The sequence below is a fragment of the Panthera tigris genome, chromosome A1, assembly GCF_018350195.1.
Source record: "Panthera tigris isolate Pti1 chromosome A1, P.tigris_Pti1_mat1.1, whole genome shotgun sequence".
Taxonomy (NCBI): Eukaryota; Metazoa; Chordata; class Mammalia; order Carnivora; family Felidae; genus Panthera; species Panthera tigris.
Window position 1 is genome coordinate 22,591,124 of NC_056660.1, and position 26,292 is coordinate 22,617,415.

The window sequence follows — 26,292 nt, forward strand, 5'->3', positions numbered from 1 at the left end:
GAAAGCATTACATGAAAAAAGTTGTAAAAGAATACACATGGCATGCTACCTGTGGTATAACAAAAAAGCAAAATAAGAGGGCATACATATATTTGCTTATTTTTACAAAAAGAAACACAAGAAAGATAAACCAAAGAGCAAGGAGTAGGGGTGAGGAACAGCACAGACAGGATATTGAAAGCTATGACACTTAACTGAGTGTAAGACTTTGGGATGCATGTTAACATACATTAGGAATCAGAAACCCTTTTCTTCAAGGGTCAGATAGTAAAGATCTTAGGCCTGCAGGCTGTACAGTCCTGTTGCAACTTCTCAACTCTGCATTACTGCACAAAAGCAACCACAGACAATATGTAAGTGAATGAGTGTGGCTATGTTCCAATAAAACTTTACAAAATGAAGTGGTTGCCTGTGGGCTGTATGTGCCACTTCTTGTTCCACATAGTCAAAAAACTAAAGCCAACAAGAAAGGGAAACAAGGAAAAAAAGACACCAATCATCCTAGAGCTACATCTGTATTAGTGCATGGCACATAATCGGTCTCCATCATCTGTTAAATGAATGAAACTTAAAGTTCTATTAAAAGATGGACATGAGTTCTAGTCAGGGTTTTCCTACAAACTAGTATAATTTTAATCATTTAGCCTATGTTGACCTCTTTATCTTAACTAAGGGTTTTGGACTAGAGAATATAAGGTCCATGCCACACCTCATGTCCTGTTTCTCATTCTTGTCAGTTACGATTTCATCCACTCCTTACTTTTAATAACCATTGTCGCCACTGTTACCGTGTTATATTGGGACTATATCACAATATTCCCCAAAATATAATCCTGACGTACTCAATTCTGTCTCCCAATTAAGACTCCTCCTCATTGGTCTACTACATGTCCTGTGTTCATAACTCTCATCTTATTGACTCTAGACATGTAGGCACAAGACACACTACTTGCCCCACCCCCCACCAGTCAATAAAATTCACTCTGGCCCTGATAAAATCCTTTTCATCCTACAAGGCCCAGTTCAACTGCTAAACAAAATCTTTGATAATGCTTATTGTCTCTATCGCTTATTTGGTATTTTTGTTAACTGCCTTAGTTATCTCTTTACATGGTCTGATCTTCCTGATACCTCAAACTCCTTGAGGAAAGGGATTATGTTCTGTACTTCTTTGTATTCTCTATAGCATCTAATGTGGGTTGAAATAGAGGGGGTAGAGATTGGAAGGAGAGGGCTTAGAGTTAAGAACAAATTAAATATTATTTGCCCGTGCCAAAGATTAATTTTTTCCTTTCATGTTTCTATTTTTATTTTTTTAATTCCAGTATAGTTAACATACAGTGTTAAACCAGTGTCAGGTATACAATGTAGTGATTTGAAGATTCATTTTTAATAATGAATATATTTACTTATATAGTACCTATGCTGGGTATTTATTAATGTATTTCTAATAAATGTCCTATACCTACACACAAACATGTAAAGAAAGTAAAGACTGCCTCTTGTATCATCAAACCTATGTTTGGTTCACTTAATCCATCAAAAGCTCAAGGTAAAGAGGCAAATTATCCTTTGTCAATACTATAATACAAAAATTCAACTCTTGCAGCTATCACCATAAACTTGATTTATCAATCTTAAACTGTTACTGTTGAATCTCCACCTTGAGTGAGGTTATAGAGTTGTTAAAAGAAACCACTCTTCTTGACATTCTTTATGTATCTATAGATTTCTCTTTTGGAACAACTATCTAGGCCTGTTGTATCCTGGAGTTTTTCCCCATTTTTTTTTCTCTCTGCATTCCTGTTTCATTTTTAGCTCCCATAATTCACCTTTCTTGGATTTCTTTTTTACTTTGCTGAAGTATATTCTCTAGTAATTTTATTTCAAAAAGGATAGTCAAGAGGTAAATTTTCTGAGTCATTACATGTCTAAAAATTGTTTGATTTTACCCTCCTGTTTGACATGTCGGTCAGATACAGAATTCTAGGTCATCAGACATCCAGTACTCCTGCTAAGAACTTTGATGCTGATCTGGATCTCATTCCACTGTAAATAACTGACTTTTTTCTTGCTGGAGGCTTTTATAATTTTCTCATTACCTTTGGAATTCTGAATTATTCACCAAGATATATCCACACTCATTTATCCTGCTTGGATCTATGAATATTTTCCATTGAAAGCCTTCAGGCTTTTATTAGCTTTGGAAATTTTTCTTCTATTTTAATCTGGTCTTTCTTTTGGGAATGGATATTGAACTGAGGTTACCCAAAAAATACCAAAATAAGGGCAATATAACCTTGCAACACAATAATTTGATGCATTTTTAAGCAGAAATACCTTTCCTATTCTTTTTTTTCCCCTTCAAATCTGTTATAGAAGTCTAGATTTACCTAATCTCCTGCTCTGTTTCTTTTGTAGGCACCATCAGGTAGCTGTAGGGGTGTGTGTGTGTGTGTGTGTGTGTGTGTACACAGAAGTTAGTGTGGAGCCAGACATGTACTTGTACAGACTGTGTACTGCACAAAAGCACAGGGCTTCAGCATAAAGTTTCATACCAAACCAGGGGTATCTGTATCCAGACGGGCATCTTTTTCCAATTCACTGGCACAGAGGAAGGTGCATTTTCCTGATTTTTATAGCCTCGCATGGCCTGAGGTAGGGGGGCCAGTCCAACTGTTCACGGACCAGTGTTCTCAAAATGTAGCAGCCAGACCAGCAACATCAGCATTGCCTGGAAACATGTTTGAAATATAAATTCTTGAACCTGACCCTAGAAACTTTGGTGGTGTGCCCAGCAATCTGTACCCTGTGTTTTTAAAAAGCCCTCCAGATGATTCTGATGCATGCTCAACTTTGAGGGCCACTGGCAGACAGTACTTTAAAAAACTCTCCTGATTACTGCCTTACTCTCTGTATCTGCTACTTTGAGCTTGGAGGCTCAAACTCCCACTTCTACCAGACCCTCTTCTGTATGCATTCAGAGCTGTAGTTTTCTCTACTTTGTTGTATCCATCAGTACACTCCTCATTTACTTTTTATCCTCAAAACTGAATCAACCGAACTTCTCTCCATAGATTTTCTACTTTATAGTCTCAATACTACAGGATTTCACCCCAATGTGTGTTTTTTGTTTCTTTTCTGTAACTTCTGGAGGGGTTTGGGGGGAGAAAGGAGGTAAAGGTGTATGGTCAGTTTGCTATTTTGAACCAGAAATATTCTCATTTTTAAAACTATGCACAATGTAAGTTACACAAGAAAAAGTTATACAACTTACTGGTTTACTGCTGCTAAAAAATAACATGCAAAGGGCTTTTTCATCAAAGTGTAGCAAATCCTTGTATCATGAACAATAAAACTTTCAACTTATTTTCTTTAAAAAATATTTTAAACCAATTATTAATTGTTAGATCATAGTTTAATAGGTCATAAAAACCTATGAATCACTTTATTATAATTCTTTATTTTAAAATAAAGAACTCTTATTTAATTACAGGAGTACAAAATATTCACATTGGACTAAAATTTAGGCTTCCCAGGGAAAGGATTTTATGTATAGTACTTGTCAAAAGAAGTTTATTCAAATAAAAATGAATATTGAAACAGAGTGCTAAGAATTATACCTTTTGGAATGTATATTACATATGTGATTTTTGCTGATGGCCAACATAACTGGTTTCAAAACTGTTGGGCAAAAAATGCTACATTTTGTGTTGTGATCTCTTAAGACTTCTTTAGACTGACACACACATAATTTTGATATAATCTTAGCTACTTAAGAGAAGGAAAAATATGGGCATGTATTCAAAAATAGGGACGATGATAAATGGTCTGTAAGAGATTGTAGAAAAAGTTGTTGTTCCTACAGAAATAATTACAAAGGTCAGATATATCATTTTTGCATTATCATGGCAATCTCCATCCACCCTGGCCATTTATTCTTCATTTGAAACTGGACTGTGGGAAAGTTTATTTTCAGAAGACTTTAAATATGTGAGTTAGATCCTAAAAGTACATGGTACTGAAAGTGTGCAGTATGCCTGCTACAAAGATAATTTAAAAAATGTAAACTTTTGCACTATTATTATTATTGGAGAGAGCATGCATGTGCAAGCTGGGGAGAGGGGGAGAGGAAGGGAGGGAGGGAGAGGGAGGGAGGGAGGGAGGGAGGGAGGGAGGGAGAGAGAGAGAGAGAGAGAGAGAGAGAGAGAGAGAATACCAAGCAGGCCACACATTCAGCACCAAGCCTGAAGCGGGGCTCAATCCCACGACTCTGGGATCACAAACTGAGCTGAAATCAAGAGTCAGATGCTCAACTGATGGAGCAACCAAGGTGTTCTGCAGGAGTGTATATATATATTTTTTAATGTTTTATGTATTTTTGAGACAGAGAGAGACAGAGCATGAATGGGGGAGGGTCAGAGAGAGGGAGACACAGAATCTGAAACAGGCTCCAGGCTCTGAGCTATCAGCACAGAGCCCGACGCGGGGCTCGAACCCATGGACCGCGAGATCATGACCTGAGCCGAAGTTGGCTGCTTAACCGACTGAGCCACCCAGGCGCCCCCAGGAGTGTATATTTTTAAGAAAAAGTTGGTATTTTCAAGATCTCAGTATTGGATTAGGGAATCCAATGTTAATTTTTGTTTAGGACTCATGTATTAGTAAAAGATGAGTCATTTTACTTTTCCACCTTTCTCATTTTTACTGTTTAAAAGAAAAAAAACAAAATGACAAAACTTAAGTTATAGAAACTAGTGTTACTTAGTATGTAAATGAAAACTTTTAGGTAATTATCTTAACACATAGAAAGGGCAAGATAATGATCAGATATTAACAAAAATAACAAGTTTTTATTAATTTATTAGTAAGGATATAAATTACCAGATATTAAACTCCAAAAAGGAAATAAACTTAAATAAAAGATAGCAAGACAGATTTATGTTAGACTTTGAAAAATTCTTAGAGTATTATCAAATCTTAAAGAGAAATTATCTTTTATACTTTAACAGAGGCAAGAAACACTGAAACTCAGCAAAAAGAAAAAAATTTTTTTTTGAAAGAGAAACAAATCCAGCTGTTTCCTACTCTACATTCCCTTATGTTCTAAATCCACACTTATAGAAAGACACCATAAATACTTCTGATATTTGGCTACTGCTGACAATAAGTAAATTAGTAAAACCACAGACACAAGGGCTACTGACATGCATTTTGTTTTTTGTTGTTGTTTTTTTTTTTCTGACATGCATTTTGAAACAGACTAGATTGTGACAGTTCAGAGTTCTAAAAACATGCCATAAATATTTGGAAAAGATAAATGTCAAAAAGTTGGTTCTATTTTATTATGAAAAGTAACTGAGCTTAGATGATTTAGGAGTAAACGTCCTAGAGTGTTTCCAAAATTTTACTCAACTTATTATTATTAATAGCCTCTTATTTTTCTGGAGGAATTTAGAAACTGTATTAATTGAAATACATATCTCATAAGGTATTTCTAGTTTTTGTTATTTTCATATCCAGATTCCAGAACCCTTCCTCAGTATTATAGTCAGGATATGACTATAAGCTTAGAAACTGAAAATTCTAAGATTATATTCAAGCAATTTTCTAGCGTCATGACCTTGCAGAAGACGCTCTGAACAACAGTACAATTGCTTCCATGTCCACAGGTTAATAAGTACAGAGGATCTTTCTGAGCTATTCTTCTACAATTGCTATCTCCCTTCTTGTTTGTACTTGAATAATGAACTAACACTGCCCTCGGGTAATTACTGACATGATTCATACCTAAAGCAATATGACAAATTCCAACTGCAGTATAATAGTGAACACTGCCCACATTTAACAATGCTGGAGTTCAGTTACACCTTTTTCCCTCTGAACTTTTTCCACTTTGAAAAGGCAATGGGGAGGGCAGCGCCTCAGGAGAAAAGCTCTACATACATTTCGTAAGTGAGGATAAACAGATCTAATACTGTTTAACTGTATTCTCAGTTCTCTGTTCTTAAAAAAAAATCACTGTATAGAAGAAAGGGAATGAAGGAAACTAATTGTGCTGTTTCTAAAATATACCACTCTCATAAATGTTCATTTATTCTCACATTAACTCTGAAAGATAAATATTATTATCCCTGTTTTATAGACAAGGAAACCTGAGATGCAGTGACATAACTTGTTCAGAATCACACCAAAGTGAGTTATATAGTATCTCTGAACCTTAGCTTTCCTTATCTGTAAACTAGGGATAGTTTCATTTACCTTCTGTGAAAATTAACTGAGAGCTGGTAACTCCAAAGCCCAGGTTCCTCCCACTACAGCAGAGTGACACAGAAAGAAAGATACAAACACAAATAAAACATGAATAAAGAAACTAATCACAACACTGAATATATCCAACAATAAACTATTACACACCATAAGACAGCACAGAGGTTAAGAGCACAGTCTCCGGGACCAGAGAGCCCAAGTTAAAATTCTGTCTCTGTCATCAACTTAGTTTTGCGGACCTGCAATATAATGAATTCCAACTGCAGTATAACAGCAAACACTGCCCACATTTAACAATGCTGGAGTTCAGTGACACCTTATAAGGAAAAGGTTCTCAATTTTTCTGTGCCTTAGTTTCCTCACCTGTGAAATAGTGATAATGACAGCATCTATTTCACAGAGTTTACAAAGCAAATGAGTTAACACATTTCAGCACTTTTAATAGTGCCAGTAAGAGCACACACGCAAGTATTATCTATTATGATTTCTACATTGAAATGTTAAATGCATAATTGAGGATCATTTTGATGCAGGTCTGTATGTGATCAGGAAAAATTCTAAAGAATTAAGCCAGTGATGAGCTTTTTAAAAGCACTGCTTCCTAAAGCAAGTTTCTATGAGTTACACTTAAGAGACATTTCTGAGTTGTTGATTTTTTTTTAACGTCCCCAGATTTCTTTAGTCCCTTGTGCCAATTCATGAACAAGTAAAATGTACAATATTGACAATAGGGGAGAAGAAAGAGAAACATGAATGGGCAAGTCTCTTCCAAAGTGAACTCTAGCCATTACTCGTGTGTGTCAGAGTGTTCTAAAGATTAAAGAAGGAGGCAAATGCAGAGAGAAAAGAATAAACTACACGGTCAAACATGGGATGCAAGACTAGAAGGCACTTAAGTGAAGGTTTAGGCAAGGAAAGATTTTATGTTTAAGACCATAAATAGATCTGGATCAAGAACAAGAACTCAAGCTCACATCAGCATTTAGTACAGGAGAATACTTGCATTGATTGCTAACAGTCATCTAAGTTACATTGGATTTTCCATTTACTGTTTTTTAACATATGAGGAACAATATAAAAAACCATTTAATGCTTCACTGATTCTTAACTATGAAGAAATAGAATTATTTTACTAAATTGAGCTTATATTCTTAGATATTTTTAAGCAATCATCTATTCACATTTCAGTGAATAATTATTCAGATGCACTAAGTATCCTTATCTTTGTGGTTTTTCTGGAAATCTATATTTTTTATTTCTCTCTAGAGAACTAATAGAAAACAAGGCCGCTATCAAAAATTTTATTTTTAAGATACTGCATTTCTTTACTTTCCCTTTTCAGGCTCTACATTTGTTCATTCTTATAGAAGACAACAGGCATACCTGGAATCTTTTATTAAAAACTGAGAGAAAACTCAGTTCTAATATTTCGGTCTATTAAAAACAGATTTAGCTTTCCATTTTACCTCATTTTTATCCCTCTCTTCAATCTCCTTGAAGGTTGATCCAAATCCCTAATGTTATCAACCCTAAATTATTATGGATTCTAGTAACATATTATATTAAAACCACAGGGCACCTGGGTGGCTCAGTCTGTTAAGCATCTGACTCTTGATTTCAGCTCAGGTTATGATCTCACAGTCATGAGATCCAGCCCCCATCAGCTCCAGGCTGGGCATGGAGACTGCTTAAGATTCTCTCTCTCTCCCTTTCCCTCCACCCCTCCCCAACTCACATGTGCTCAAGCGCGCATGTGCAATCTCTGTCTCAAAAGCAAAAAAAAAAAAAGACCAGGGACCATTTCCCATGTCATTACATATTTCACAGGGACAAGTACAATTCCTTTAAAATATCTGATGTACAGAATACCCAGGTATGGCCCAAACAGAATTGGGAAAATATGAGCTGAAGGAGTATAGGGAAATGAGATCACTATGTAACCTTTTTATGAAAGAAAACTTCCTTCAATATTTAATAAATTATGAAGCAATCTAAAGGAATATGAATATACACTCAGTATTAGCAAATAATTATTAATTATTGGTTTTTTATTAATTATTTTTATTTTATTTTTTTATATTTTATTTTATATTTATATAAATTTATAATATAAATATTATTAATATATTTTATTAATATATTATATATTATATTATATTATATATTAATATAATATAAATATATATAATAAAATATTATTTATATTATTATTTTATTTTATTAATTATTAATTAAATGGTTTTATAGAAACAAAATATCTGAGCTAGAAGGAGGGAAATATTTTGGTCTATCTCAATTTACAAAGCACGACACTAAAACAAAAACATTAACTTGCACATGGAAGAGTTAGAACATAAAGCCAGGTCATCTGATTCCACGTCCCACTTTAGGCAGGCTATCTCTCACTGGATAAGTGTGGTTTGCTCCACAGATGAAAGAGTTACCTGGCTATGGTAACTGTTTGAGGAATAGTAGGAGTAAGGCTAGGAAAGGCCAGATTACCACAACCAGGGAAAAGAGGTTAAATTTTTCTGAATGGCAATAGGGAGCTATTATTGGTTCCTACACTGGGGTGTGGCATGAATAAGTATTTAGGGATATTAACTTGGCACCAAAGTTTAAATGGAGGTTAGTGGCAGAGCTGGGAGACCAAACAGGAGCATGTAATAAATTAAATGTAAGAAATAAAAGATTTAAGGAAATTTAAATGAAAATAAGATTTTAAAAATAGTAAGATGAATCTAAGAGACATGTACAATTTCTTTAAATTTTCAAGATTCTGTATTTAACTATAGAGAAAAAGGAAGGAAGGAATACTCAGTCTTTAAGCCTGGATGACTTGAAAAGTAATGTAAAAATACAGATTGGTAAGAAGAGTTGTATTTAGAACAAAATAAAATAATTTCAGTTTTGAATAATGAAGTCAAGTCTCTTAAATCTTAAAAGACTACTAGTTATGGGAGTTAAGGGCAAGAAATTAGGAACACACTGGGTCAGAGTGAGAAAGGTTAAAGCCTTAGGTATATGTTCAGAAAGAATCAGATTTTCAAAAATTAAAATGTTTTCTCTTAACCGGCAAAGAAAAAGTAAATATATGGTTATTTTAAGTAACTCATGAAGTGCTTTTAAAAACCCAACATATGGAAGTTCTAATGTCAGCAATCAGACAACAAAAGGAAATCAAAGGCATCAGAACTGGCAAAGATGCAGTCAAGCTTTCACTTTTTGCAGATGACATGATACTATACATGGAAAACCCGATATACTCCACCAAAAGTCTGCTAGAACTGATATATGAGTTTAGCAAAGTTGCAGGACACAAAATTAATGTATAGAAATCGGTTGCATTCTTATACACTAATAATGAAGCAACAGAAAGACAAATAAAAAAACTGATCCCATTCACAACTGTACCAAGAATCATAAAATACCTAGGAATAAACCTAACCAAAGATGTAAAAGATCTGTATGCTGAAAACTACAGAAAGCTTATGAAAGAAATTGAAGAAGATAAAAAGAAATGGAAAAACATTCCGTGCTCATGGATTAGAAGAATAAATATTGTTAAAATGTCAATCCTACCCAAAGCTATCTACATGACATTCAATGCAATCCCAACAAAAATTGCACCAGCATTCTTCCCAAAGCTAGAACAAGCAATCCTAAAATTTCTATGGAACCACAAAAGACCCCGAACAGCCAAAGTAATTTTGAAGAAGAAGACCAAAGTGGGAGGCATCACAATCCCAGACTTTAGCCTCTACTACAAAGCTGTAATCATCAAGACAGCATGGTATTGGCACAAAAACAGACACACAGACCAATGGAATAGAATAGAAACCCCAGAACTAGACCCACAAAAGTATGGCCAACCAATCTTTGACAAAGCAGGAAAGAATATCCAACGGAAAAAAGACAGTCTCTTTAACAAATGGTGGTGGGAGAATTGGACAACAACATGCAGAAGGATGAAACTAGACCACTTTCTTACACCATTCACAACAATAAGCTCAACATGGATGAAGGACCTGAATGTGAGACAGGAAACCATCAAAACCCTAGAGGAGAAAGCAGGAAAAAACCTCTCTGACCTCAGCCGCATCAATTTCTTACTTGACACATCTCCAAAGGCAAGAGAATTAAAAGCAAAAATGAACTATTGGGACCTCATCAAGATAAACAGCTTCTGCCCTGCAAAGGAAACAACCAACAAAACTAAAAGGCAATTGACAGAATGGGAAAAGATATTTGCAAATGACATATCGGACAAAGGGCTAGTATCCAAAATCTATAAAGAACTCACCAAACTCCACACCCAAAAAACAAATAATCCAGTGAAGAAATGGGCAGAAGACATAAATAGACACTTCTCTAAAGAAGACATCCAGGTGGCCAAAAGGCACATGAAAAGATGCTCAACGTCACTCATCATCAGGGAAATGCAAATCAAAACCACACTGAGATATCACCTCATGCTGGTCAGAGTGGCTAAAATGAACAAATCAGGAGACTATAGATGCTGGCGAGGATGTGGAGAAATGGGAACCCTCTTGCACTGTTGGTGGGAATGCAAACTGGTGCAGCCGCTCTGGAAAACAGTGTGGAGGTTCCTCAAAAAATTAAAAATAGATCTACCCTATGACTCAGCAATAACACTGCTAGGAATTTACCCTAGGGATACAGGAGTGCTGATGCATAGGGGCACTTGTACCCCAATGTTTACAGCAGCACTTTCAACAATAGCCAAATTATGGAAACAGCCTAAATGTCTATCAACTGATTAATGGATAAAGAAGTTGTGGTTTATATATACAATGGAATACTACTTGGCAGTGATAAAGAATGAAATCTGGCCTTTTGTAGCAATGTGGATGGAACTGGAGAGTGTGATGCTAAGTGAAATAAGTCAGGCAGAGAAAGAATACCATATGTTTTCACTCATATGTGGATCCTGAGAAACTCAACAGAAGACCAGGGGGAGGAGAAGGGGGGAAAAAATTACAGAGAGGGAAGGAGGCAAACCATAAGAGACTCTTAAATACTGAGAATAAACTGAGGGTTGATGGGGGGGTGGGGAGGAGGGGAAAGTGGGTGATGGGCATTGAGGAGGGCACCTGTTGGGATGAGCACTGGGTGTTGTAGTGAAACCGTTTGACAATAAATTTCATATTAATAAAATACACAAGATTTCAAAGATTTAGAATGGAAAAATAAAAAAAAACCCATAGAATATTTTCCATTATAGTAGCATGGCTGTTATATAAATATAATACATGGCATCTTAGTATTTCATCATCCTTACCCATATTTTTAGAAAAGTGTTCTATATGACTTAATCATTATCTTACAGTTCACTCACTTTCCTGAGACACAGCTCTCAGAAAAATGTACCTCTTTTAAAAAAACAATGTCTTGTGGTAAATACTAAAACCTTTGTGTAAAGTGCATGAGAGGTTAATGATCTACCATACAAATATAGAACAGATATCCTTTTTGGCTTTTTCAGAGCCACAGGCTTTTCTGCCTTTTGTGTTCACTTCCTGTCAAGTTTGGCAGTTCAAAAGAAGCTTAAAAATTTGTTTGTAAGTTTGTTATCAAATTGGAACTCTAAAAATATAAGCCATTCATTATAACTATACTGCTATGTAAAACAGGCTTTCATTTAAAGTTTGGAAAAATAATAAAAAAAGAAATACTTTAAGTTTTTTCTTATGTAAAAGTTGTGTAACTGAAGGAAGAAATCCACTAATGTTTGGTGACTAAAGAAAAGTAGTACCACAGAATCCATTGTAATGAGTCAGCTATATTTAACAACAATTAAAGGATACTTAACTTTCTTGGGACTTATTAAAAGTAAAACAATAGCTAATAACTAGTACTTCTATGATCTCCATATAAGTACCCCTTCATAGCAGTATTATTCAGAAGATATGATGTATTTAATATAGGAAAACAGAAATAAAATATTTAGGGTATCCTAAATATTCTTTAAGCAGGCATATTTGTAAAAATGTTATCAGTAAATACTATGCATAACTCTTTCAGTCATGATGACGAAGTAACAAATAGGACTTGTCTTCAACAACTCCAAAATTGAACTACATAAATGAAACAATTGTTTTCTGACACTGAACAATAGGCAGCAAAGGACAGTAATCCCAGAGAGAAAGAAAACAAATGGTAAGCCTGACCGCTGCCTCAGTTTACTGCATGGAGAGAATTCCCAGGCTACAACACAAGGAGAAGACACTGAAATAAAACCCAAAGGTCCCTCTCACAGAACTGAAGATTCAGTTCTGAATCAGAACTGAGAATTCAAGGAAGCCAAAGTAGCTAAAATTAGCTGGGCAGAATACCAGAGAAGGGAGAGTTACACAGAAAGGAAAGAGGTGCAAAGAGAGAGCTCCAGAGATCTGCAGAGGGTTAGTCTCAAGTCTTCTTCAGAGGAGAACCCGTCAGTGCATACAAACTACTGAAGCCAAAGAAAAAGCCAGTGGGAAAAGCAGAACCATTCTTGAAGCTGACACAGGTCCAGGAAGAATTCTGATTTCTACCACCCAAAGTGGAAAAACCTATTTAATACATGGAACATGAGGTAGAGTACTCAGAAGGGTGTTACAGATTAGTCATAAATTAAAGACTGCTCTGGCTTTGTCTAAAAACAACAATAACAAAAGCCTTGAAAAGGGTCAAATTATTTTCAAGAAACTAAACTGTGTACCAAAACACAATTCAAGCACAGTGAAAGGAGTATGAAAGTATCTAGGACTCCATAAGGTAAAGCTCACAAAGTCTGGTATCTGATAAGAAATTACAAAGCAGACAAAGAAAAGCAGGGAAATATTAAAAAGGAGAAGTATCAGTCAATAGAAACTGACCTAAAATACAGAGATGCTAGAATATGTAGGCAGGGACTTTAAAAGTTATTCTAACTGTATTCTACATGATCAAGAAAATCAAAGAAAGCCCAAACATGTTTTTCCCCATTACATTAAAGAGAGTTTATAAGACATAAAAAAAGATTCAAATAAAACCTCAAGATGATAAATACAGTGTCTGAGATTAAAAGTGCAACAGATGGAATGGCAGATTAGACATTCAGAAGAAAAAATTAATGAACCTGAAGATATAGCTATAGAAACTATCTAAAATGAACAACAAAACACCTGGGGGAAAAAACAAACAAACAAAAACAAGAACAAAATAGAAGATCAGTGAGCTGTGAGACAACTTCAAGTCACCTAATATATTTATGACTAGAATCCCTGAAGGGAGGGGTGGGAGGAGTCAACTAAAATATTTTAAGATAATAATAGATAAAAATTTCCAAATTTGATGAAACCTATAAAGTCCACATATCTAACAACTTTAAGCAAGTGAAACATGAAGAAAATGAAACCAAAGCACACACAGACCTACCTTAAGAAACAAGAAAAAGCTCAAATAAACTATCTTCTAAATATAAGACCTAAATATAAGACCTGAAACCATAAAACTCTGAGAAGAAAATAAAGGCAGTAATTTCTCTGATAGTGGCCATTGCAACATTTTTGTGGCTATGTTTCCTAAGGCAAGGAAAACAAAAGCTAAAATAAACTGTTATGACTGCATGAAAATAAAAAGTTTCTGCACAGGGAAGAAAATCATCATCAATACAAAAGGGCAGGCTGGTGAATGGGAGAAGATATGTGCAAATGACATACTCAAGGAGTTAACATTCAAAATACATAAATATTCAAAATACATTAATATTCAAAATACATACAACTCAACACTAAAAAAAAATATGAATCAAAAATGGGTAGATGATTTGAATAGACATTTTTCCAAAGAAGACATAGAGCCAACAGATACATGAAAACATGCTCAACCAGTATTCATCAGGGAAATGCAAATCAAAACTACAATGAGCTATCACCTTAACACCTGTCAGAATGACGATTCGAAAAGACAATAGTTGACCAGTGGCCTTATGGATAAGATAAACAGTCAATCAACTCATATCTTATATGCTATATACATTATATACCGTATTCTTACAATAAAGCAAGCTAGAAAAAATGTTATTAGGAAAATTATACAGAAAGGAAAATACAGTATCTATAATAGTGCACTATATTTACAGAAAAACATCTGGGTATAAGTGGACCCATTCATTTCAAAGTCTTCTGTTCAAGAGTCAATTCAACTGTACACATTGCCTATAAGAAATCTACTTTAAGTATAAAGACACAAATAGGTTAAAAGTAAAAGGATGGGATAAATATGCCAAGCTTGTATTAATGAAAAGAAAGCTGGAGTGGTTTTACTAATATCAGACAAAGCAGTTTTCAGAGCAAAGAATATTACTAGTGATAAAAGGGGTCATCTCATAATAATTAAGGTGTAGATTCATCAAGAAGACATTAGAATTCTAATTGTTTATGCACCTAAATTCTATATGTAAGACAATAAACTAGGTTTTGTTAAAGAGATTATTTAAAAATTAAGACAGGGGCTTTTAATTTTTCGGAACTCTCTAACCCTCTGCCTCTCCTAGAACCTCTTATCTCAAGGTCACTTCCTTCAAGTATTGAAGACTTTGGTCCCTAGTCCACACTCGTCCTAACACATGTCCTGGGTGACTTCACTGTTCACTCAGCCTCTTGGTTCCTTGACCACCTCATTTCCAGTGGTGTTCATGTGCATTCCAACTCATTTATGCATTCCTAAGTTTATTTCTTAGAATACAGTAAACTATGCAGAAATGTTCTAGCTCTGGAATATGAAGTTGAAATCTCTTTCTATTAAATTTCATTAAAAGAGGTTTCTTAAAACCTCCACTTTCTCCATCAGCCTCCTATCTCTTCTATGCAACTGAAACTACTAAACTTACCACTTTAATCACTCTGACCAACTTCCTCACTTTATTTGCCCCATTATCAGTCTACCACATCTGTGTTGGCAAACCCTAATATCCTGGGTCAATCTAGCTGTTGGTCTTTTCTAATCCTACATCTAGTTGCTAGGTGGTGCTGGAAAAAATCATGCCACCACAAAGAGTTGGGGTGGCACTACAAATTTAAAATTTCTACCTTCAAAATTTCCTTCAGTGCTGCTAGGTAATCCTCTTATCTTTCATCACTCAGTTCTATTATTCTCCTCAGCAACAATTTCAAATTGTATGCACTCTCCTCAAACTTCTGACTATACTACTTTGGACTCCCTTCTACCCTCTATCAACTCATCCTCAGCAAACTACTCAGCTCTATTTTATATATAAAAATAAAGCCATCAAATGGAAACTTCCTCATTTTCTGCCATGGCACCCACATACCAACCTTACTGGTAACTGCTTCCGTTCTTTCCATTTTGCCACACGATATTTGCCATCCCACCTTGCTTCCCTTTTAATTTTTTTTTTTAGTATTTATTTTTGAGAGAGAGGGAGAGAGAGAGAGAGAGTGGGGGAGAGGCAGAGAGAGAGGGAGACACAGAATCTGAAGCAGGTTCCAGGCTCTGAGCTTCCAGCACAGAGCCTGACATGGGGCTTGAACCCATGAACCATGAGATCATGACCTGAGCCGGTCAGATGTTTAACTGACTGAGCCACCCAGATGTCCACCCTGCCTCTCTTCAAACAAGACATGACACCTATTCAAGGGAGCCCCTTGAATCTGGACAGGACCTGTGATTCCTCTCACCAACAGAATACAGCTTTCAGCTACAGTTCTTTCAGAAGCTTCTTGGAAGCCAGCTGCTATGTAAGACAAATGACTACCCTAAAACCAAAATGCTGTGAGATGCCACCTGGAGTAGGGAAAATAGAAGGGAGGAAAGAAAAGGTGACCATGTATGAGGGGCAGCCAGGCGCCAGACATGTGAGTTAAGAAGCACGTGGAGGTGGATCTTGCCCCTGATACCACACCGTCAGGAATGAACTGCCCAGTCAAACTCTTCCTAAATCCCTGACCCACAGAATCATGAGCAAAATAAAGCGGGTGTTTTAACCCACTAATGTGTCATCCAGCAACTTCAGAACACTCCTAGTGACTCTATTCCATCAACATTTAATCCTACCTTTCCCATCTTGAAAAATAATCTTCCCTCCACCTCACACACTTGGCAGCTGTATCTTTATTTCCCTTCACAGACAAGACTCTCATAAAAGTTATCTACAATCACTGTCTCCACTTTATCTCTCATTCACATCTCTTCAAAATTCCACTGCAACCTACTCCTGCCTCTACCACTTCTATTAACAGTCCTTGCTACCATCACCAGTGGCCTTGTTGCCCAAACGAATGAATACTTTTCAGTTCTTACTGGCTGCTCCTATAGTATCTGAAACAGCAACCACTGACTCAGACCTTGTAATGTCTCTTTATGACACCACTTCTGATTTTCCTCTTATCTCTCTAGCTGTTCTATTTCAATCTCTTTTGTAGGCTTCTCTTTTCTGTCTAGCTCTTAAATGTCAGAGAGCCTCAGGATTCTATCTTTAGCCACCTTCTCTTCTTAGACAGCAGTCCCCCTCAACTGCAGTTTTGCTTTCTATGGTTTCAATTACCCAGTCAACTGCAGCATAGAAGCAGAAGATTCTCCTTGTAGGGTATGATCGGACAGTCAGTAGGAGCCTAAATTCACCTCACTTCCATCACATAGGCATTTTATCATCTCACATCATCACAAGAATAAGGGTGACTATAATACAATAAAATACTTTGAGACAGACCACACAAATTTTAGAGTATATTGTTACAATTGTTCTATTTTATTTTTTGTTGTTGTTAATCTCTTACTATGCCTACTAATACTAAATTAACTTTATCACAGGTATATATGTATAGGAAAAACAATACATAATACTATTCATGGTTTCAGGCATCCACTGGGGGTCTTGGAACACATCCTCTGTGGATAAGAAGGAACTACTGTACTACATTTTCTCTTTAGGTGATCTTATCCATTCTCCAAACTTTAGTTACTTGGTAAAAACATACAGATTAACAGCTTCAGAGCCAGAGAGACTTGCGTTCAAACCACAGCTTTGCATTTAACTTGTGTGGTCTAGGACAAGTTATTGAAGTTTTCTAAGAATTTATTCATTTAGAATACTACATCAAAAATCATCATAAAAATTAAATATTAAAAGAACTACTCACAGGGCATCTAGGTGGCTCAGTTGGTTGAGTGTCGAACTCTTGGTTTAGGCTCAAGTCATGATCACACAGTTCGTGGGTTTGAGCCCGTGTCTGGCTCTGCACCATCAGTGTGGAGCCTGCTTGGGATTCTCTCTCTTTGCCCCTCCCCCTCACATGCCTGTGCGCACATGCTCTCTCTCACAACATAAACATTAAAAAAATAAAAGAACTACTCATCACAGTGCCTAGCACAAGATGAACTGTCAATAAAGGGTAGAAAGTGTTGTTATTATATATGTGTCAGCAGCTCTCAGGTTCATATTCCTAGCTTAGATTTCTTTCCTAAGCTCCAGACATACATAACCAACTGCTACTGGACACATCTACTTGAATGACCTACAATCACTTCAAACTCAACATAATCAAATGAAATTCATCTTTCCAAGGAAATTTCATCCAATCCCAGGTATCTTAGTGAAAGACACTACCTACATTTCATCATTAGTTGACCCCTCTCTATCCTTCACTCCCACTTATTAAATTGCACATGCATAATATGATGTCAGATACTGTTCTGAGTGCTTTATATACGGTAACACAATTAACATGAGACATGCACAGGTAATAAGATATAAAGTTTATAAATGACTAATAAGTAGTATAAATAGACACTGTAAGGCTGTAAAGGAGGAAGAATGACTACAGACTAGGATGATCATGAAAAACAAAGTGGAAGTAGAACTAAAACTCCAGTAAATAAAAAGGCAGGGAAAGTGTTTTAAATTGGGCCTATGAAGTGAATAAAGACTCAGGGATAGGCAGAAACAAACGTGGTTGTGTGAGTTATAGTAAAAGAAAAGTCTGAATGGAGAAGAGAATACAAGGGAGACATTCTCAAACATTTTGGACTCATAACACTTTTACATTCTTAAAATTACTCAGGATTATTCAAGACCCAAAAAACTTTGTTCATGTGGACTTTATCTCTCAATATTTACTGTATTAGTAATTTTTAAAATTAAGTTTAATTCAAAACAGAAAATTTCTAAGAATGTGACTTAACCAAAATTAACCATTGTATGTTAATATATGTTAAATAATATGTTAATATTTTATAAACTCATTATATATTAAGCATAAATAGCCATATTTTTCAAAAAAAATTAGTGAGCACACTGGCACTGTTTTATAATCTTGTAAATCTCTGGTTTCCTAGAAGAGACCTGAATTCTCATAACTGTCTCTATATCTACTTTGTTGCACTAACAACAAGGTACTGGTTGCTTGCATAAGAAAACCTGGCCTCACACAATAGGTAGTTGGAAAAAGGAGTGTTTTAATACAGTTTTCAGATAATAATGGATATATTTCTTTGATACTACCCTAAAACTTGGCAAGCTATAGTTCCTTAAAGGTTAATTGCAATATGGAATGGGGAACAACATCAATAAACAAAAATAAACTTTTCATATTCTGAGACCTTAAAATCTGTTGGTCTGGGGCACCTAGGTGGTTCAGTTAGTTAAGTGTCCGACTCTTGGTTTTGGCTAAGGTCATGATCTAACAGTTGGTGAGATCAAGCCCCAAGTCAGGCTCCATGCTGACAGCATGGAACCTGCTTGGGATTTTCTACCTCTCTCTCTGCCCTTCACTGAATTATGGAGATCTTACAAATGTTGACAAATCTTATATGATATCAAGTCACATTTATTAATGTACCACTGATTTCATCAGAAGTCTCTGAATGCTTATAGTGGATACAAGCTTAACAAAATTCTAATTTTCACTTGAAAACTCAAAATTCACCATTGGCAATATTTATTGTCAGTTGTTTTGAACCATGTGTGCGTGAAAATGGAGATTCAATAAAATTAATACTTCTTACTGGTTCATCAATGACATTCTTAAATAAAACTGACTGTTCTGTATTTTAATTGAGAGTTTGTGGTGGTGAAGAATACAATGACTACTCGCCAGTTGGATGCTGATCTAATACCTACAAAGGTGCCAACACTCTTACGTCACTGATATAAATGTCAACAGAGTAAAAAAGAGAAGTAACATCTGAATAGCAACATAAAAATACTTTTTATCTTGCAGATTCCCTAAAATGGTTTGAGGGACACCAGGAAGTGTTAAGACCATACTTTGAACTGCTGATACAAGAAAAAAGGAGACAAAGCTTCCAAAAGAGAACCTTGAGGGATCAAAGAGTTGACCTAAATAAATTTCCCATTCTAAAAACTTGCATCCGGGGTGCCTGGGTGACTCAGTTGAGCATCTGACTTCAGCTCAGGTCATTATCTCGCAGTTCATGAGTTCAAGCCCTGCGTCAGTCTCTGGTGCTGACAGCTCAGAGCCTGGAGCCTGCTTCAGATTCTGTGTCCCCCTTTCTCTCTGCCCCACCCCTGCTTGTGCTCGGTCTCTGTCTTTCAAAAATGCATAAACATTAAGAAAAAAATTTAAAAACCTCCACCTGATTCCTTTGACCCTCTTCACAGGCTGGGTAATTTTCAAGTTGTATCCTGGATGTCATAAATGTTAAGTTGTAAAGATTCTGGATTCTGTCGTTTTTCCCTCAAATGAGTACTGTTTTGTTTTTAAGCAGACAATTATTTTTGCTGAACTTGAACTATAAACTGTTTATTTGGGCATTAGCACCTGTCTCACTTCAGATCCTTTGTCTTTCATTAAGCTGCTTTGAATCTATTACACTGCAATAACTTAGGTCTCAGACAGAGATATGGGTAGACAGAATCTGGGCACTCTTTCTCTGGCTCTTTCCTTTGCAAAATCTGTCCATTCTATTCAGTAGCCAAGGTTTCCCCAGCTTCAGTTTTCTAGTTTCCCTGGCCTGAAAGCCTGCAGTTTTCCCACTGGCACCCCCCGCCCCACCCCATCTTATTATAACTTCTCACCTAAAAAGCTTCCTTCCCAGCTCAGGGGTCCCCTTCACGCCTAAAGAGTCTGTCTACTCTTCCTGTCCAGGGGTTTCAGGCAGTTGCTTTTTGGATTACATAGAGGTTTCATAGCTTTTTTGAGGGGAGTCATATGGTAGTCTCTTCCTCCATCATTACCAGATATACAGATCCCTCACAGAAGGTTTTTGTTTAGTTAGCATTATGAGATTTGGTTTTTTATGTTTATTTATTTCTTCTGAGAGAGAGAAAAAAAAGGGAAGGGGAGGGAGGGAGGGAGAGGGAGGAAGAGAGAGAGAGAGAGAGAATATCCCAACCAGGCTCCACACTCAGCATGGAGCCCAACACAGGGCTCACTGCATGACCATGAGATCATGACCTGAGCTGAAATCAAAAGTCAGAACTTAACAGACTGAGTCACCCAGGCACCCTGAGATTTGCATCTTAAAATGATTTCTCTAGTTGCTGCCAGAGAAATAGTCTTAAGGAAGTTAGAAATGCAAGGAGATCAACAGAAAGAGTCCACAATATCCCCAGAAAGAAAGACTACTTAGAAAATAAAATACCCAATGTACTTTGGTTTATAAAGATTTTATTGAGAGAAATCTGATGAATTTTGAATACACTAAAAGAAAGATATCCAAATCTCACCTCATCATCTACTGGCATTATAAACTGCTTAAGTGATTTAAAAGGCTTAAACATCTGGAAGTCATTTAATCTAACTCTTAGGTATGGTTTGTTCTAAATTGCCTCTAATTTCTTTAAATTTCCATAGAACAAAAGTTCACTAAGTTTTCCAATAGACTTTTTAGCATTTTATACTTATATATTACCTGTTAAACTCTCGGGTATTGAAACAAAGAAAGGTGTGCTTTTTCCTTATTCTATTCTTGATTTATTAAATCTCAAGATTGTGTAGCAAAGATGCTAAGACTTTTCCCCATGCAACCATTAAAATCCAATGATGTTCTTCCTTTCATTAAATTGTTGGAAGGAAAAGTAAGTAGTACCTCACTTGATGTTTCCCTGGGTAAACAACATTGTTTGAATCTACAGTTTAATGAAAAAATTGTATTATGATACAGAATCAAAAAATTATTAAAGTTTTCTCTCTTGATCTGGGTGTTGGCAACATGGGTGTGTTCAATTTGTGAAAAATTCATCAAACTATAAACTTGTTATATATACTTTTCTGCATATATATTATACTTCAATTAAAAAAAAAAAACAATCTGCGAAAGCTGAGATATATCTATGGTATGTACCTTCTCTAAAATGTCAATTATTCTCATGGGAAAAATTCAGAGTATTCTATTTGTGTAGTGTGACTTATCTTCACAGTTACCCTATTCCCTTATCAAAAAGGTAAACATTTTAGAAGTAAAATATGTGACATATTAAATATTAAATATTAAATATTTGACATATTAAAAATATATGACAATAAAAATCATCTATAACTTCATCCCCTAGCAATACCAACTGCATTTAGAATTTAAATTTAGAGGCTTATGACCTCCATATCATTGTATTAATATATGATACCCTTTTCTAGGCTTTGGGCATGTCACTTTTTCTCCAAAATTTCTCAAAAATAAAGGAACATTGTTTAGAATCCTAGAACACCAGTAACTGAACTAAACAGGCTTGAACACAAGCAATTTATAAACAGTAAATGTCTACTACTTCCTCCATAAGTTTCAGAGCCCATGTCTTTTCTGTATCTTCACAATGTCTACCCCAATGCAAGGCATGTTGCAGACGTGTACTGATGGAAAAAAAAAAAAAAACTAATTCTTTAAAAGAAATGACAACAGTCACTTTCATATGATACAGTAATGTTTTGATTTCAATGTCTAGAAGGAGAGGGCATATCAATCTCTGAAAAGTACTCTTTATTAATTTCTTTACCTATTTATTCATTTTTGCCATTCTCATTTAATCCCTCAGAAATCACCTAGATTTCTCCTAACTACTCCTGATCTTATAAAGTGGAAGCTCCTGTATAATGGGGTTACTAAATTCAACTATAGCAATGCAACAGCTTTCTATCTACTTGGCTTACTTCTCTCCTGTTCTATCTACTCTATCCCTACAGCAATGCAAGAAAACACTAAGACATAAGTTATCTCTTAGCCATTAAACTTTTAAAACATCAAAAAATTTAAACTAAGGCTTACATGTATAGATTAGAATTCTAGTGTAACTAAAGTCAAAGTGTTCACTGCCATTTCTATATACTAGCATAAATGAAAAGTTACATGCTTAGCATGGAACAAACTTTCAAAAGAAACCAACCCCATATTAATCTACAAATCTGGTGAGTCACAAAGTATTACCCAACTATGGAGATTTAAAAAGCATAACACAGAAGAAATTCAAATAAGTATCTTACTATTGCCATCTTTATGAAACAAAAGCCTTATCAATAGCTCATATATTATAAATAAAATACCTAGAGAATATGATTTGTGCTCCTACAATGCTATAAACAATAACTGTAATCAAACAATACTATAGGGTTTTGGACTATCTTTAATGATAGAACAAAAAAAAATCCAAATAAATTCAACCAGAAAACTATACTTTTAAATCATTTAAATAGCATAATCTTAATTTTTACCTTTTTTTAGAATTTAAGAGCATTTAAATTTTCAAATATGCCATCTTTAAATATACTGCTCAAATACTTTATTCTGCTTTGCTTTAAAGTACCATGTTTTAGTTAAAGCTATTCCTAAATAAATCATTGTAGCGGATGGTCTAGGGAGCCCAAGTAAAAGAGAAAACTCCATGCCAATATTCCACTTGATTCTTGGGATATACACTGAATTACAGTGTTCATTAAATTGCATTTGCTCTTCAGGTAAATTTTAACAAATAGTTCTAACAGATAACTGTTATCCATTTGCATATCAATATTTTTAATTGTTTTAGCTAGTTACTTACAGAGAGCCATGCAAGGGATTCCATGATTCGATGTTCACATCGCTCTAAATGTTTTATCATTTCTCTGGTCAAGTTGGCTTCTGCTTTGATAAAACTTTCAATCACTTTGTAAAAATCAAAGGCTTTTAAATTAAGTACATTCAGAATCCATGGGAAGGACAAATCTGTTCCAGTATCAAGATTCTGAGATGTACTTCCTAAAAATGAAAGAAAAAGTTTAACTTAGGTATGAAATGTTAAGCCTTGAATTATGTATTTTTAGCTTGGAAGGTTTTATCAAACAAAAAAAACACAGCAGAAAAGCTACACAAAAATTTCTATTTAGAGCAGATTTGTTTTTCATTTTGTTTAATTTATTTTAAGTAGCCTCCATGCCCAACATGGGGCTTGATTTCACGACCATGAAATTGAGAGCTGTGTGCTGTACAGATTGAGCCAGTCAGGTGCTCCTAGAGCAAAACTTTTATTGTGGAGTCCAAGGACCCAAAAGAAATAGGCTTCTAAATTTTGGGTGTATGTCTACACATGTTTTTCCTAAATAGAGGGCTTATGCTTCTATCAGATTTTCAAAGATTTAAATACCCTACCCTTATATCAGGAACGAGTATAATATCTAACCAGCAATGCATTAGCATATCCATTTTAACAACCTCAATAATCCCTGATGTTGGGAGGGAAGGATTCTTTAAAATTTTGCTAATTTGGTTAGAAAACAGCAACTCTTTTAAATGTGTATTTCTGGTTATTAATGAGGATTCACAGTTTTCCACATATGTTGAGCAGTTTTAAGTTTCTCTTTTATTGCGTATTTGTACCCTAGGTAAATTTTCTTTTGTTTTCACAAACAAGACTTCTTAATATCTACAATATTATTTGCAAAACAATACATGTCTAAAATTGTATCGTTTAAAAAACACCATCAGTGGCTTCTGTTCCATTTATCTGGTGAACCATAGCTCCAATCTTTGGTCTCACTGCCATAAAGTCTATAGCAGTGTTTCCGTATAGGGAAATGCTACTTTTTGTACTCCTTGGAAATTCACAATCTCCTGTCTTGAAAGGGATTTCAAAGGTTCATTTCCTAGATTCAGGATAGCCCAGAATAAGAGCCTACTGAAATACTATTCCCAAGACGACCTGAAATAATTAAGATAATAACACATTTAAATGATTTATGGTGACTACTTATATTCTTCAGTATATACTGATCTAACATATGCATATCATCCCCTTAACTCCACCCCCCCAAAAAAAACCCACCACACCTTAGGTAAGTTTTTTAAACTTTAAACTGAACTAAAATGTTTATTGACTAAAATTTAACTTACTGCTATATGTAGCCATTACAACCTCAAGAGCGCATGCCAACAAAGACATATGAAAGATGTTGTCATTCAGGAGTTTACTAAAGAAAAGAAAAAGAATGATTTTGAAACATTTACTTTTATAAAAAGAAGAAATTGTTTTATTAAAATTAAAGAATTTACCTAAAATTTTGAATGGATAATCGTTCTTCTTCCTAAAACAGATATAAAAAATGTTTAGTTAATGTCTTTTTTATGTCAGCATTAAATTTTCTTTCCATTATGTTCTTTTTAACTTACTGATTTAAGCATAGATTCCATTACTCGGTAATATAATCGGACTCCAAGTTTGTATCTCTAGAAAGAAAAAAAATTAGATTCCACTACTTTAAAAATCATAATTATTAATTTTAAAGAAGTTTTCTCTTGAAACATATTTCTGATACTTCTTAGGAAACTGAATACCAAGACACCACAAAAACTAGCTTGTCTAAAACTTAAGACTTCAGTATAAAATGCTTAAATTACCAATAAATTATCAAGAGGGAAGGTCCAGTACTTGGTTTTCCTTCATTTCCACTTCAGTCCATATCAATCAATACACACACACACACACACACACACACACACACACACGCACACACACTATATACATGGTGCTAGGGTTAACTCTTTTATATACTAATGTAATGCTTCTTGTGGCCTAGGTTACGTATTTTCACATTAGCTCTCCAGGACTGAGAATAGTCTGTCCATAAAACTGGAAAAGGCAATAATCTGACCCAACTGATGTTACCCGCAAAAAGTTTTAACCAAATAAATAGTTCCTATTAGTTTAAAGAATAACAAAATTTTAGATATACACACACAAACCATATTCCTTCATTCAAATTATAAGCATAAATTTCATATATAACCAAAAATACTTATAAATACAATTATTTAAAACACTATTAGCATCCAAATATAACCTCACTATGCTGAAATAAATGTATACAGATTATAGTTTTCAAACATATTTTTATGTTACCTCATTATTTCCACACAATGAAGCAGAGCAAATACAGAAACCCAAATCTCAAAGAAGTTTAATGGCAGTTCATAAATGGCAGAACCAGATATAAACCCAGGGTTCTGATTCAGAGCCCATATCTTTACCCAATGTACTGGTTTTAGACATTCTGAAATAATAATAGTAGTAAAATGATATCACTACCACCGATAAATAGCAGGTATAATATGATCCCATTCAGAGAAGTATATGCATTCACGAATATTCATATATGTATAAGCCAAAGACTATACACCAAAAATTTAATAGTATCAAAGATTTTAATTTTTTCTACTGATTTTTTTAAAAATTTCTACAATTTGTGTAAAAACTTCTACATGTTTACTTTTAGTTTCTGTAGTAGTGTAAGGGGCATTTTCTTATAAAATTTTCCATAAGCAGCAGCATACACAGGCAGGTAAGATATAGAATCTACCAATATAAGACAAATATTGTTGTAATATTTTCACAATTTGGAAAGACATTATATTTGAAATTATTTCTATTATAGTGACACCAATCGAAATGAACTCAAGTTACCTGTGATCCAATTTCCATACATCCCTGTCCCACAGCTTTAGCAAATTTCTCTTTAAAGATGCATCCAATATCCTTCACTCTTTTCAGGATACTTTCCTTTGGATTCACTGTGCAGTTCTTTAAAGAAGAAAAAC

The 26,292-nt window shown here is 35.0% G+C and overlaps 1 protein-coding gene across 1 annotated transcript in view; it reads right to left on the reverse strand.

Annotated features, from left to right (window-relative positions):
• RB1 (RB transcriptional corepressor 1) overlaps positions 1-26,292 on the reverse strand; it is a 170,176-nt gene that overhangs the window by 62,825 nt on the left and 81,059 nt on the right. The window contains exons 13-17 of the mRNA XM_042969199.1: positions 26,159-26,275; positions 24,868-24,924; positions 24,751-24,782; positions 24,592-24,668; positions 23,264-23,460 (exon numbers count right to left, since the gene is read on the reverse strand). Coding sequence (XP_042825133.1) covers positions 23,264-23,460; positions 24,592-24,668; positions 24,751-24,782; positions 24,868-24,924; positions 26,159-26,275 — 480 coding nt within the window. The remainder of the gene's footprint in view (positions 1-23,263; positions 23,461-24,591; positions 24,669-24,750; positions 24,783-24,867; positions 24,925-26,158; positions 26,276-26,292) is intronic.